At 46.3% G+C, this 15,268-nt stretch overlaps 1 protein-coding gene across 1 annotated transcript in view; it reads right to left on the reverse strand.

The window, feature by feature from the left end:
- larp4ab (La ribonucleoprotein 4Ab) overlaps nt 1-15,082 on the reverse strand; it is a 43,040-nt gene extending 27,958 nt beyond the window's left edge. The window contains exons 1-5 of the mRNA XM_056273910.1: nt 14,640-15,082; nt 11,559-11,709; nt 6,703-6,946; nt 5,825-5,961; nt 1,423-1,526 (exon numbers count right to left, since the gene is read on the reverse strand). Coding sequence (XP_056129885.1) covers nt 1,423-1,526; nt 5,825-5,961; nt 6,703-6,946; nt 11,559-11,709; nt 14,640-14,747 — 744 coding nt within the window. The 5' untranslated portion in view covers nt 14,748-15,082. The remainder of the gene's footprint in view (nt 1-1,422; nt 1,527-5,824; nt 5,962-6,702; nt 6,947-11,558; nt 11,710-14,639) is intronic.
- Nucleotides 15,083-15,268: the final 186 nt, after the last annotated feature.

A 15,268-nucleotide genomic window follows, 5' to 3' on the forward strand; every position in this document is an offset into this window, starting at 1 on the left:
ACTAGAGCACGGAGAGTTTCATTTTCACATTGTGTTACATTCTCCTCAAAATGAAGGGCAGAGCTACAACCAACACATTTTTCAGTAAGTAAAAATCGCCACCATCTAGCAGGCAGACGATCTAGCAGGCTGACATTTCACCAGACCATCAGAACAAATCAACTCCGACCCAGAGGAAACTGAGCAGCCTTCTCTAACTGGACCGGCCCAAGAAGAGTTATACCTTTCCCTCTAGGTGGCTCCCAAGAGTTTACCTACCCGTGTTTAGTATGTATGGGGGGTAACTGTGAACAGTGTGGCCCGGCTGTTACAGGCAACTCAGATTTTGAGTCTGCAGCTACAGTTTAAGCACGAGATCCACAAACGTCATAACAAAAGCCATATGCAGTGCAGGGAGCTGCCCCCTCTCAGCAGCACTTTAACACTAGAACGACCACGCCGGTCATTATGACCCTGATTGTCAAAGTTTAATATCGTTGTGAAGATACAGACCTGCCGTTCCCTGAATGCTCCTAAAATTGCATATATTTGCATTAAAATTAGTTTTAGATCAATTGCACAAAAAGTTATGATAAGATCTACCTAAAAACGACCATGAGTGGTCAAAATGGCCGTCTCGTAATTTGCACATGATCGTGCGCGTCATGTCAGTATTTATGACGTGTGTTGGTGGCGTCATTTCCTTCTTGAAGTTCGTTGCTCTGTCCTAGAAACACACTAGTGTCCTCCAGTGCAGAGAAATAGTCTAAACTTGATTTGTGATTATGTCCAACATGTCTGGTTACAGACGCCGTTACAGACACACCATGACTACCACCGAGGCGTTGCAGTATTTACAGGCGTTGGACAGCCGCCATTTTAAATTGTTTGAAAAATAGTATTATAGTTGTTAAAATGTTAATTTTGGTGTCAGTTAGTTTCATAACAGACATACTGACATATGTAATGCATTAATATCTCAACTGGGTATTTATCTTGACACAATACAGAGTTTAAACACCGGCGGTCGTTTTGACCGCCCACGGTCATCTTAGGTAGGAGTGATGCCCCGGTCGTTCTAGTGTTAATGCAAAGAAGTGGCCAACAAAATGTCATGATGAGGTACAGGTGACAATTAAGTTTAACATGACATACAATATCCTTAAAGAGGAAATACCATTTGTGAAATTATAAAAAGTCAACGATGCAATCTTTCAATTGTGTGGTACCTGTGGCACTGCAACCACCTTCCTTGTGCCACTAACTGAAAATCTTAACACACTACTGTCGCCAGTGTAACATGTTAGTCTGGAGCCCTGCAGCGCCGCCATTGAAGCGGCCAGTCTTAAAATCTGGATTGGGAACAAAACTGTCAAAGTAAAACTGCTGACATTTGTGTGTGATTATGGCTGACTTGCGGAGTGGGTGTGGCTGTGCCTTTACCTCCACTGGCGTGGTCTCTGGGACCTCTCTCAGGATAATGATGCAACGCTTGTGATTGGGGCGAACCCTCTCCCCCATCTCATCCACTTCCACCATGGGAGAGGCTGTAAAAACAAAAACAGTTACATGGACATCAACGCACACTGCGACTGGATACATTTAAAAGCAGGTTAAAAACCATCCATCCATCCGAACCGCTTATCCTGCTCTCAGGGTCGCAGGGATGCTGGAGCCTATCCCAGCAGTCATTGGGCAGCAGGTGGGGAGACACCCTGGACAGGCCACCAGTCCATCACAGGGCCAACACATTCACACTAAGGCCAATATGGTACGGCTGATTCACCTGACCTACATGTCTTTGGACTGTGGGAGGAAACTGGAGCACCTGGAGGAAACCCACGCAGACACGGGGAGAACATGCAAACTCCATTTGGAAAATGTTGAGAAATAAATGGCCTCACAGCAAGAAGGTCCTGGGTTCGAGACCCAGGGTAGTCCAACCTTGGGGGTCGTCCCGGGTCGTCCTCTGTGTGGAGGTTAAAAACCTTACATTTTAAAACAGCCTATGGCTGAAGGCCCAGACACACCAAGCCGACTAGTGGCGACGAAGGCCGACTGTTGCGTCACCTCACATCGCCTGCCATCTGGGCCAAAAAGTAGCACTCGAACACATCGCGAAGACTACAGCCGACAGCCCTGATTCGCTAAGCTGAACAGCCAATCAGAGTGATCTCTCTCACCGACGGGCTCCGCTGATTCAACATGCTGAATTGGCTGAAAACCTGCTGACAGGGGTCCGACTAGTGCGAACGGTGCAGGACACACCGCATCAACTAGGGTCACATACGCTCACCAACGGCCCGATATTGGCCGATCGTTGGCCTGGTGGGTCAGGGCCCTAAGTTCTTGGTGTGTGTGAATGTGTTTTTTATATTTTGCTATTTTTATATATTCTGCTCCAACTGTTGTTACTTTTAAATAATCTGTTTTTATGGCACTTTTCTTATTTATTTTACTTTACTTTAACTCAGTTTTAAACTTGTCTGTATTTTTATAAAATGTCCGTACTTTTATTTATCTTTTTCATGCTTTTATAACTTTCTTTTTCTTCTTATCTTTTGCCCGTGAAGCACTGTGAATGACCTCTGCGATGATAAGGAGATATACAAATAAACTTGCCTTGCCTTACAGTGACTGAATTCTCTCCACCCCCTGATAACAGACCAAGCTGAACTTCAGGGCTTGAAGCTGCGTCATTTTAGTTGCAACAACTTCAGAGTTCACACACTTTTTCACCAATTGTTATCAATGACAATTCTATGACTTCTCCGTAACTTTTAGCTTCATGTCCATGACCAAGAGAAAATCTGTTTTACACCTGCAACTGACATGTTTTTACACTATATATGATGCGAAAGTGAGTCTATATTTAAACACTGGGGTGTCCGGGTGGCGTGGCCATCTATTCCTTGCCTACCAACATGGGGATCGGTGGTTCGAGTCCCTGTGTTACCTACGGCTTGGTCGGGCGTCCCTACAGACACAGTGGCTGGGAAAGGGGAGAAATCCCACATTAAACAGGCCCTGGTTATGTGTGGTTATCCTAACTGGGCGTTTGTCAAAGCCAGGAAGACTCCCAAACAGTGCAGCAGCCGATTGAAGAGAGGAGAAGGACAACAGCTGTCTAAGTGTAAACCAGTGGTGATTCTGTATGTGGTGGGAGCATCAGAACACCACGTCACAGTTGCTTTCAAACCCCAAAACACACTGGGCCAGACGTTGGTCCACCCCAAGGGCCGAGTCCCCCGACACAAACAGAGCAATATAGTGTAGCTGTTAAGTGCCAGGAGGTCGCCGTGACTTGTACATCGGGAAAACTAAACAGACACTGGTCAAGAGGATGGTGCAGCACAGGAGAGCTAACACGTCAGACCAGGACTCCACAGTCTACACCATCTACAGGCCAGTGGCCACTCTTTCAAGGATGAGGATGTGACCATCCTTGGCCATCTATGTGAAGAAGGAACGACCATTCCCGAACCGGGGGGGGGGCGGCGGCTAACAGTACATCTGTTGCCGTCTTATGATGCTGTGATTTCAACTATTCCCCAGTCCTCTGTGAACAGTACACATGGCAACTCTAGTTAATGGTCACAGCAATCGTTGTTTGCGGTCATTACGCCATTGTATTGTTTATACAACCCGGTATCACGCCAACGTGTGTAATACACCCGCCAGTCCAACGTGTCAGTGTCACGCTTTGCCTTACTCGGGCGTGAAAAGTACACGCGTGTATGAAGGTGCAGTGCCAGCAAAGGAGTTAATCAATCCCAGTTGCTGGCATTGAGTTAATCAATGCCAGCAACTCCCCACGGAGGAAAAGAAGCATACAGCATTTTCGAAAATCTCTCAGATAAGATGAAGACACATGGCTGCTATATTTTTAAAAATTTAAAATGTTTTATGTTGCCTATGAGTGTCGTCATGTTAATTACATTTCATTCAGCGGTAGAAAGTTGAAACTAACCCTAATCATCGCCCCCTGCTGGCACTGCACCTTCATACACGCGTGTACTTTTCACACCTGAGCGAGGCAAACTGTGACACTGACATGGTGGACCGGTGGGTGTATTACACGCTTTGGCGTGATACCGGGTTGGTCTATAAAGGTGGGGATACCTGCAGTCAGTTGAGACTGAAGACGTCACTTAGATGAGTGATGACACGTTTCTCTCAATAAATGTGTCCAGATGTACTGATTCAACCTTCTGTGATTTCTTACCTGAGTTACTGAGCATGCATAAAGGCACTTTTATTTGTCAATATTAAGCCACTGATCGTTAACACTGCACTTGCCCAGCATACTGTCTTACAAAATAGCGAGCTAGCTAACTGATATTCAAGATAGCCTGCAGAGGTACAGGTAAGCATACTAAGATTAACTACTGCATGTACACACATACAAGTGAAATTCTAAAGCCCTGCCACAACAGTTCCCCCTGCTGTTACTTTTGTTTTTTTTTAATAGTTAATTAATCTTTAACAGATTAATGCTGCCTTAGGCATCGAAGCTCATTCATTAATTCATCTTTAGCCACTCCTCCTGGCTCAGGTCGCGGTGGAAGCAAGTTAAGTAGGGCACTCCAGATGTCCCTCTCCCCAGCAATGCCCTCCAGCTCCTCCTGGGGACTCCCAAGGTGTTCCCAGGCCAGACTGGACATGTAGTTCCTCCAGCGACTTCTGGGTCTACCCCGGGGTCTCCTCCCAGTTTGTCGTGCCCAGAAAACCTCCAAACGAAGGCGCCCAGGAGGCATCCTAATCAGATGCCCGAACCACCTCAACTGGCTCCTTTCGACGTGATGGAGCAGCAGCTCTACTCCATGCTCCCTCTGGATGTCTGAGCCCCTCACCCTATCTCTAAGGCTGAGCCCAGACACCCTACGGAGGAAACTCATATTTCAGCTGCTTGTATCCACGATCTCACCCTTTCGGTCACTACCCAAAGCTCAAAACCATAGGTGAGGATTGGAACAATGACTGACTGGTAAATTGAGAGCTTTGCCTTCCGGCTCAGCTCCCTCTTCAACACAACGGTCTGGTACAACGTCCACATTACTGCTGACGCTGCACCAGTCCGCCTGTCAATCTCCTGCTCCATCCTACCCTCACTCGTGAACAAGACCCCGAGATACTTGAACTCCTTCACTTGAGGCAACAACTCATCCCCAACCCGGAGGGAGCAATCCACCATTTTCTGGTAGAGAACCATGGCCTCAGACTTGGAGGTGCTGACTCTCATCACGGCCTCAGATCCAGGAGCGGCATCGAAGTTGTATTTTCAAATTTACTACCTTTCCAAATTTGTTATAACTCTATGAACCCTGAATTTGTGCATCTATTTCTCTATCTGTACATGAAAAGTACAGCAAATTTATTTTTAAATTTTGTGTTATCAAAGTTAAAACTGATAACTATGAGTGTCGAGTGTTGACAATTGGGCATACAAGTTTTGGCACCTTTCCTTTTAATCCAAGCAACAAAACTAAACCTACCAAAAGGAGCTCTCTTAAAATCATACTTGAACCAAACAACAAAAGGAGCAAATCTAAAACTTCTTGAAAGGCAAATATTTAGAAGAGTTTAAATGTTTGCCTTGCTTAATCTTGGCCAAAGCTGACGCCAAAACGAAAGAGGGAGGACAAGAAGCCAGTGTCAAAGAAATCTCTCCACGTGCTACAGCCACACACACAACTTCTACAACATATACTCATATTTAACCCTTTAAATCTTGCAGTTATTTAGTAACTCATGTTTAAATCTGAGTCTTCATCCAAAACCCATTGTCAGTGAATTTTCATGCTTTTTCAGACACACAGAAGCCACAGAACCATGGGACTCATACCTCGGAGAATGTCCAAAATGAGGCCCATGTCAGTGGTGAGGACCTTGACATCTTCCATGCAAGCGATGGTCCAGATGGGAACAAAATGATCACTGTCCATCTGGGACATCAGGTACAGGTCCTTTGATAGGTTCTCTCTGCAGACACCCAGAAAAGATATACAGAAAAAGAGAGGGGGTTAACTTGCAACGGGGCGTGCACCAAAATGGAAGCCATTTTTACTCTACCTCTTCCAACAGGGATGCCAATTCAGAAAATGTACAAATACAAGTCAGTCATTTCATTCCGAGCCTATTTTTCTCTTTACATAGATTACATCAACACAGTAAAGCTGAGTCAGTTATTCCATATTTAACCTATGCATGCAGTACCAGTATAACAAAAGACATCCTTCTGTGGAGCACACTACATTGAACCAGTAGCTTGAGCTGTGCCGGCAGGTAGGATGCCTTAATCTAGTTGTTAACCTTGTTTTGTTTTTTTATTTTGGACACCCCCTCCCCCTTTTCTCCGAATTGTACTTGGCCAATTAATTATCCCAGTCTTCCGAGCCGCCCTGGTCGCTGCTCCGCCCCCTCTGCCGAGCCGGAGAGGGCTGAAGACTACCACATGCCTCCTTCGGTACATCTGGAGTCGCCAGCCACTTCTTTCCACCTGACAGTGAGGCATTTCACTAGGGGGACGTAGCGCGTGGGAGGATTACGCTGTTCCCCCCAGTTCCCCCTCAACAGGCGTCTCGGCCGACCACAGGAGGCGCTAGTGCAGCGACCAGGACACATACCCACATCCGGCTTCCCACCCACAGACACGGCCAATTGTGTCTGTAGGGACACCCGACCAAGCCGGATATGTGCCATATCCTTTGTCTCACTACTCACCTGGAGAAGTAGAACTCCAGCTGTGTCTTCAAAGACTCTCTCAGGCTCTCCTCGGACAGTGGCTGTTCTTTAGACACCTCCCCATCTATTGCTGACTCAGGGATTGGGTCAAAGAGAGGATACCCCAACTCAGGATGGTCAATACCATTTACAATGCCCTCCGCAGGCATATGGCCGCTGACGTAGTTGCCTAAATATTGTGGGCTGTATCCTTTACTGCCGGAAGAGGTCATCTCTGAGAAACCTATGATAGAAGAGGCAAGTAAGAACCAAGTGGTTGTCAAACACCATCAAGATTTTTTATTTTTTGGACCCCCCCCCCCTTTTCTCCCTAATTGTATTTGGCCAATTACCCCACTCTTTCGAGCCGTCTCGGTTTCTGCTCCATCCCCTCTGCCGATCCGGGGAGGGCTGCAGACTATCACATGTCTCCTCCCATACATGTGGAGTCGCCAGCTGCTTCTTTTCACCTGACAGTGAGGAGTTTCACCAGGGAGACGTAGCGCGTGGGAGGATCACGCTATTCGCCCACCCCGAAACAGGCGCCCCGACCGACCACAGGAGGCGCTAGTGCAGCGACCAGGACACATACCCACAACTGGCTTCCCACCCACAGACAAGGCCAATTGTGTCTGTAGAGATGCCCGACCAAGCCGGAGGTAACACGGGCATTTGATCCGACGATCTCCATGTCAGTAGGCAACGGAATAGACCGCTATGCCACCCGGACAACACCAACAAGATTACACCGTGTTAGCAAACATATTTACAAGCTATACAGTGCTATGTTGTATTGTAATCCCCTGAGGAAGCACAGTTATGACTTTTTCACAAAATCAAAATTTGGACGTTCAAAATAAAAAAAATGAACTACAGTGAAATACAGTGAAACAGGTATGCGCCCTATATCTCTGACACATTAAAATCCGAAAGGACACAGTTAACACACTATCAACCGTCCAGGGGATGCGTCCCAGTTTTTCCCGATAATGCTACATTGTGAACAACAAATCTGCGTTGCAATTGTGGAAATAAACGAAAGAAACCTTGCCACCAGTCACCATTTTCTAACGGTCTTGCGACACGCTACTTTGGCTGTAACAAGCTTGCCGCACAGTTTCAACAATGAAGGCTGCAAAGGGTATATTAACTCACGTGGCCACCGTCACTCGTGTCGATGATGACTGATGACTGAAGGCTTTAGGCATTGCATTATAATTCACTGTAGTGCTACTATGGTGCTACAGACACTAGGGCTGTGTACTGGCGGGAATCTGCTGATACGATACGTATCACGATACAGGGGTTATGATTCAATATATCCCGATATATTGTGATACTGTAAGAAAGGTGATTCATAGGCCTGTGTTCTCTGTGCTTATGCTACTTCCTGTCTCAGTTTACGTTGTTGTGTTGGAGTAGAAGAGTCAAATGGCTGAAGATAGATTACAACCGTGTTGTCTAGCGTTCATTGGTTACACAAAACGTTTGTCACAAACCTTTACATGTAAAAAATAAAAAAATCTATATAGTGGTTTTGAGGATCGATACAGTGTCACAAAAGATAATATCGCGATACTTGAGTGTATCGATATTTTCTTACACCCCTAACAGATGCCATTTTTTTATTTGAATAATGTTTTGTTCACATACGTTTTACTCAACTATCCTAGGCCGTAGCCTGGAGGGGAGTGTTTGGTTGCGGGCGGGTGCGTCTGTCCATTGTTCATCTTGCAAACTACGGGACCTATTAGCCCAAAAAAAGGTTCGTGCAGCGTTACGGCTATGATGACGAACCTCTCGCTGTTGCGGTGATTAAAAACCTTCAAAAAAAAGTTTGTTCTCGTTACCGCCACTCCCTTCCTCCTTTCACTCTCTAGCTCGCTCGACCAACGCTGCTCTCCATTGCGGCCCGATCTTAGTCAACTGTGCGCATGCCCCGACTCACATCTATGGTTGAGTCAGATTGGGCATCGATAGTGTCAAAACCAAAACATCTGGAAAGTAAACCAGAGTACTGAAAGTAAACGAGAAGTCGATTACATTTCGCGAGCCAGCAAATCACTGCTGATCTCAGCATAGGAGAGCTCGAGAAAAACGGGATGAACCAAAAACAAGTTGCCTTATTCCCCTCGCCACCATGCAGAAGTGCCATAGTCTCCAACGGTAAAACTCGACTATAAAAATACAATTTCAAGAGTAGGATTAATCACAGTCACAGCTGGAAATCATCTCGGTGGGTACAATAAAACATTTCCCATGGCTGAGCTGTGATTTCTTCCCGTTGTTTTATGAATGAAAGTCAATCAGCGGAGCAGCCATTCACCTTCATTCACTTTATATCACGAAAACCGTGACGGTTAAACACATTTGAAGTCTTTCAATAAGGGCTCTGAAATTATGCTAGCCTGAGCTCCGTCATCTCATGTCAGACTTGGTTGCAGTCGTGCGAGGGTCTGCCTAGTATCCACAGACCAACAGACAAAACGCTTTTATAAGATAGACTTTTTTAGCTTGAGTGCTGCACATTAACAGCCTTTTTCCCCCTCCATATTTCCCGCTAAGTTGACTTGGGTGCTGTGTGTTTGTCTCATAATGGCAAGAAAAACAGAAAAACACTGTTTTTTCTGTCTGTGTGTGCGTGTATGCAGAAGGGGAGAAACACCTGGCAAAGACCTGCATTCTACTGAGTGCACTCCTCTAGTTTGATCACTGATTTTGGTGCTATAATGTCGCTACAGAGGAAGATGCAGAGGACAGGAAGAGATGGAAACGGATGATCCGCTGTGGCGACCCCTAATGGGAGCAGCTGAACGTAGTAGTAGTGGTGTTGCTACAGACACTGTTTTTTTTTTGTTATTTGAATTTTGTAGATGATGATGATGTGACATTGTCTTGTAAATAAAGTTTTCAGATTTGGGATTTTATTTAATTTTCAGATAAGTTTTCAACAAGTACATGAAAACAGCCAGAACTTTAACTATATTTAGCATCAAACAACCCAGCCACCGAGGATACACAAGCCAGTGCATTCTTAGTGCCAGTCGCAAGCCCGGATAAATGGGGAGGCTTGCGTCAGGAAGAGCATCCAGTGTAAAACCTTTGCCAAATCAAATCTGTGAGTCATAAATAATATTTCTATACTAGATCAGTTGAGGCCTGGGTTACCAACAGCTGCCACCTGTACTGTTGGCCGGCAAGGGTGCTGGTGGAACCTATGCTACTGTTGGGTGAAGGACAAGGAGAAGGGGAAGGGTAGGAGTGAGGAGGTGAGAGTCAGAACTTTGAATGCTGGCACTATGACTGCTAAAGGGAAAAGGCTGGCTGATATGATTGAGAGAAGGAAGGTAGGCATACTGTGTGTGCAAGAGACCAGGTGGATGGGCAATAAGGCAAAGAGCATCAGAGGTGGATTCAAACTCTTCTACCATGGTGCGAATGGGAGGAGAAATGGGGTAATTATGAAGGAAGTGTGTCAAGAGTGTGCTGGAGGTGAAGAGAGTGTCGGACAGAATGATGAGTATGAGGCTGGAAATCCAAGGTGTGATGATGAATGTTATCAGCGCATATGCCCCGCAAGTTGGGTGTGAGATGGAAGCGAAAGAAGAATTCTGGAGTGAGTTGGATGAAGTAGTGGAGAGAGTACCCAAGGAGAAGAGAGTGGTGATTGGAGTGGACTTCAATGGATATGTTGGTGAAGGGAACAGGGGTGATGGGTGTCAAGGAGAGGAATGTGGAAGGACAGATGGTGGTGGGACTCACTACATTGGAAACCTATTTAAAATCACTACAACTACCTTTGGATTTTGAGGAAAATTTATGTAGCCGTATTAGGGGTGTAACGGTACACAAAAACCATGGTTCGGTACATACCTCGGGTTTGAAGTCATGGTTCAGTATATTTTCAGTACAGCGAGAAGACAAGAAAACAACAAACTAGGGTATGGCTCTGTCTTTCTTAAATAAAAAGTCTGCCAATACTGCTGCAACTGGCTGCAACCTACTAATAAAAAAAGTAAAAATTTACTTGAAAGTAAATCAACATAAATATTCTCTCAAATAAATAAAAAATATAATAAAATAAACATCCACTAAGTTGCAGCATTTAGAAAATTAACTGTACTTGAATTGTACTGTACTTAAATTCACATTAGCAGCTTTAAGCTTCCATTAGGACTGTGCAACATATATATATATATATATGTTCTCTCAAATAAATAAACAAGCATGAAACCCTCCAGACCCACAGTGCACCTGCTGAGAGTTGCGAGCGCATCCTACTAAACGTCCCTCTCAGGTCATTCATGAGTGACCACAATTTGCGACACACAGCCCACGGCGGCAGTTGCATGGCGCCGTGGGAAAAACAATAAGATATATACCCATTAAGGCACAGCATTTAGAAAATTAACTGTACTGATCCTTCAAACTCTGGTTTATCTGTGTTCGCCATAACTACGAGGCTGCGCTGTGCTGTGCTTAACTACCGGCAATCTCTCTGTGGCGTGCACCTGTGCACACATGCACGCTTAGTGGGGTGGCTGAACGTACAACATCCGGCCCTTTGTGAAAGTTGCTCAGGGGGAAATTCGGAGTTTTAAATCAAATTCTGCATATGTGCAGTGGATAAAACAATGATGCGTTCATGCAGTACACATGTGCCGAACCGAAAGAATCATACCGAACATTTTCAGTACAAATACGTGTACTGTTACACCCCTAAGTGGTACCATTAAAAGTCATGAGGTCAAATCAATGAAGATTTTGTGCAAGATACAAAACATTTATATGGACAAGAGAAGCTTTAATGTAACCTCATTACAACTGTAAAAACCAACTTTGTTCTATACACTGACCTTGGTCAATGCCTTCAGTCATTGCAGCAGAGGAGGTGGAGTCCTGCAGCCACGTGGAGCCCTCCGTCCCCTCTGGGACACTGTTCTGGGAGGTAGGGATCTCCTGCCACACTTTGGCATTGGGGTTCAGGCCAGCTCCCTTTGTGGTGACCTACATAATTAAAAGACACAATGGCTGCAACTGCTGTGTACTTCAAACACATATTGCTGAATAAAATTAAAGGACACAACGAAGAAGCTTGGTTAGAGCATTTTTTTTCTACTTCAAGGGGTGCAGAGGGCCTCCTCTAAAGGCTTGGGTAATAATGCCATCAGTGTGGAGGGCTTTGCATTGGTATTTTTTAAAATTTAGATCACATATATGCTTGTAACAAACAGGAATATGGGTACCCGATGACTCAAGCTTGATTAAAAGGTAATAATGCCATGAGGATCGTCAATACCTAACACAGAAAATACACAATATATTCATTACAGGGAAGTCACATTAAGGCCCTGCTGGTCAGAAAGAAAAGACAGCTTGTTGTAGGAATATGTATAAGCAGCTGGGGTTGAACTGGGGCATTAAAAGTTACCAGAAATTGGTGGCATTTAAACAAGGACTGTCAATAAATTACATCTCAGCTCAATAAAACAGCTCTGCTGGATGTCTGATCTCAACAATGCTTTTCATGACCTGTTTTACCAAAAGCAAAGTTGAAAATAGGCCTTTCCAAGAGATTATCTGATTAGTATCAGACAGTTAAAGAATAGAAACTAGAGCGCTGGGACATTTTCTTTCTTATATGTAAATTAAAAAAGAAAGCCAATTAATTTCCTTCATAGTCTCTCTTTACTCACATTGAATGGGGTTCAACATGGGCATTTATGTTATTCCAAGTAATCAGCGATGAGTCTAACTTGCACAAAGCAGTCAATGCCAAATGGCATACATGACTAACAGACAGTTATTGATTAACAGATATATGATATGAATGCAACTACAGAATGCCACAAGTCAAAGAAATCTCACCCAAGCAGTCATGCTTGACAGATAATTTCATTTTCATTATCATCTGTTCCGCTCATGGTAACGCACAGCTCCAGAGAGGAACAAGCAATTCATGAGCAAACAGAACTCAATTCACACACCCCACGACTGAAAGGAGCAGCGAGAAGAGACTCTTGTTCTGCCTGCCCCTCACTCACACACAAATACACAACAGACGAGATGGTCTGTCAGTCAGTTACTCAACAACTGATCCTGACAGCATCATGAGAAATGGAAAACAACCAAAAAGCCACCCACACTAATTCACCACCAACTGAAAACCCATTACCTGACGACTCCGTATCGTCTACTTTTTCTTCCCTTATACATGTTCTTGAACTGAACGATATTTATACAACCCTTTAGATGGCTCTCATACTGAGCTACACATCTGCTTTAAAGTAGTACATGCATACTGATGTTTAGAACCAAATGTCCTTCTGTGGTCCTCGTCCTCTGAACCAAAAACAAAGAATTTTTGCAAAATGTCCGGTAATACTCTGCTTCTTGCTCTGTAACAATGTCTGTAACTCAACTAAATCTTCATTAATCCTGACTTAATGAACAGTTGGTATGTTCTCTTGGATCCACCTCATGAGTAATTGTTACTGCTCTTAATGATAACACTACAATAGCAGCGTTGCACTCTTGACAAGCCAATAAATCACCCGCAGAGCCAAGCTCCTCCTCCCGGGGCTCGCGAACAGTCAAATAAGGCTTTAAGGAACTGCACGTGACTAGAAGCCCTCCACCCGCGGAACGTTCGCCGGTTACGTCACAACCCGACCCCGCCTCTCGGGAGTCACATGCACCGGCACGCCATGTGCGGAGACGAATCGAACGTCACCCTTTCGACTTTCGCCGCACAATGAAGAAAATTCAACATCCCCGCGGCCGATTCGAAATACAACAGCGGTATTACGCACATTTAGACATATTCCGAACCCCCCCAGCCCCTTCTGCGGACCCTGACGTCAGATAACCACGGCTCTGCTTCGGCCATGTGTCGTCACTCCTCTTGTCCTTTACAGCGCGAGCTACCGACTTTGTGGGTCATGGGGAAGAAGCACGTGGCGGTCGGGCTCGCCTTCCAAGTACCGACACCGCCGCGCTAGTAGAAGCCCCAACATGACTTTATAACTGTTCGACGGGAGTCGGGGTGGAAACCACGTCAGATCCAACTCCTGTCTCAATTTCACTTGCGCGATTCGCGACCGGCGAAGCTCGCAAGACTCGAGCTTTAGCGCAAACGTCAAAACAAACGCTAATAGCCATTAGCGGACGCCAACATAGACGTTACGCAACACGTGGCTTTCTGAAGAGCGTGCCCATTTACTGGTGCGAGGGATCAATGGGCAAGCAGAGATCGACGAGCCAAAGGCCCTTCAAAGCTAGGCGGTCACAGGAGTTCGCGTTGCGTTTGAATTAAGACACAATGATAATTAAAGGAGCCATCCACGACTCTCCATATGCAACGCTAAAACAACGGCGAAGTGTGCAGCCGACGCCGCTGCAGACAACACGCGTCTCAACAAACGAGCGGATATTTTGTAACCATTGTGCAGCGGCTAATCTCGGAACCGATGTGCAGCGCTGTCAAACGAAAAGCGTGACGCGGAACCACGTGGTTGGGCTTTTCGTAAAAAAAAGAACACTTTTCGTAAGTTTTAGCGACGCTTAAGGGGACGTTAGCTCGCTAGCTAGCGTCCCCTTAACGTGGACCGGGTGGAACCGGTCCCAGCTGACAGCTAACGCGAACCGAAGGTGTAACTGGCTGATTTAAAAACGGCATAAAACAACGATTTCAACGTGTACGTGTATATGTGCAGCGGGGACACCAAACAATATTCAGCCCAATAACGCGAGCGTAACGCCGGATGACAGGCTTGGACGGCTAACCCGGGGCTAGCAGCCACACGAGGAGGAGCGCGCCCGTGCGGGCGGGAGTTGCCCGCACACGAGCGGGTTGCCAAGCTATAGTTAGCGCGAAGCTAACTAGCTTGTTCGCTAAGCCCCCCAGCTAGCGCGGCCACCGGAGCCCCGGAGCTTACCATGGCGCTTCGATTCTCGCCGTGTTCCGGTGACGGCGTCTCCTCGGTGGCGTGAAACGCCGCGCGGTCCCCCTTCCGCGTCTGCTCCGAACTCTGATTGAAATTCATCGGCTACGGTCGATCCCCGTCGTCTCCGTCTCCACGTTGTGCCGCGCGCACACACACGCACGCGGACGCACGTCTGCGCCCTCCCGGACAGCGCGTCACAAGCCGCTTTGCTAGCTAGCGAGCCCGGAGTTGACCCTTGTTCACTTCGGCGTTTCTCACGCCTCACTTCGCGGATTTTAACATTTCGTAGAAAGACACACAAAAAAAAAGAAAAAGTAACGCGTCCAAACGATCCAACCCTCGTGGCCCGAAATGTGGTTAAAACTTGTACTCTGGCGTCGTTTTCTGCAACCCCTGACGGCTTCGTCCTTCGCCGTCTTCGGAAGAAGTTACCGCCTCCATCTCTCCTTCCCTGGCAACAAGCGCGACGCTCCCAGCGACGCATAGCAACCAGTCCACACGGTACCCGGGGCCTCCGGCTACCGGGTGGACCCGTGGCGACTGCGCGGCCGCCGTTGCTGCGTCCCGCTCGTCCCTGTCCGCAACCCCACCCCGGGGAGCTCGCTGGGTCAACATAACGC

The sequence above is a fragment of the Lampris incognitus genome, chromosome 2, assembly GCF_029633865.1.
Source record: "Lampris incognitus isolate fLamInc1 chromosome 2, fLamInc1.hap2, whole genome shotgun sequence".
NCBI classification, from domain to species: Eukaryota; Metazoa; Chordata; class Actinopteri; order Lampriformes; family Lampridae; genus Lampris; species Lampris incognitus.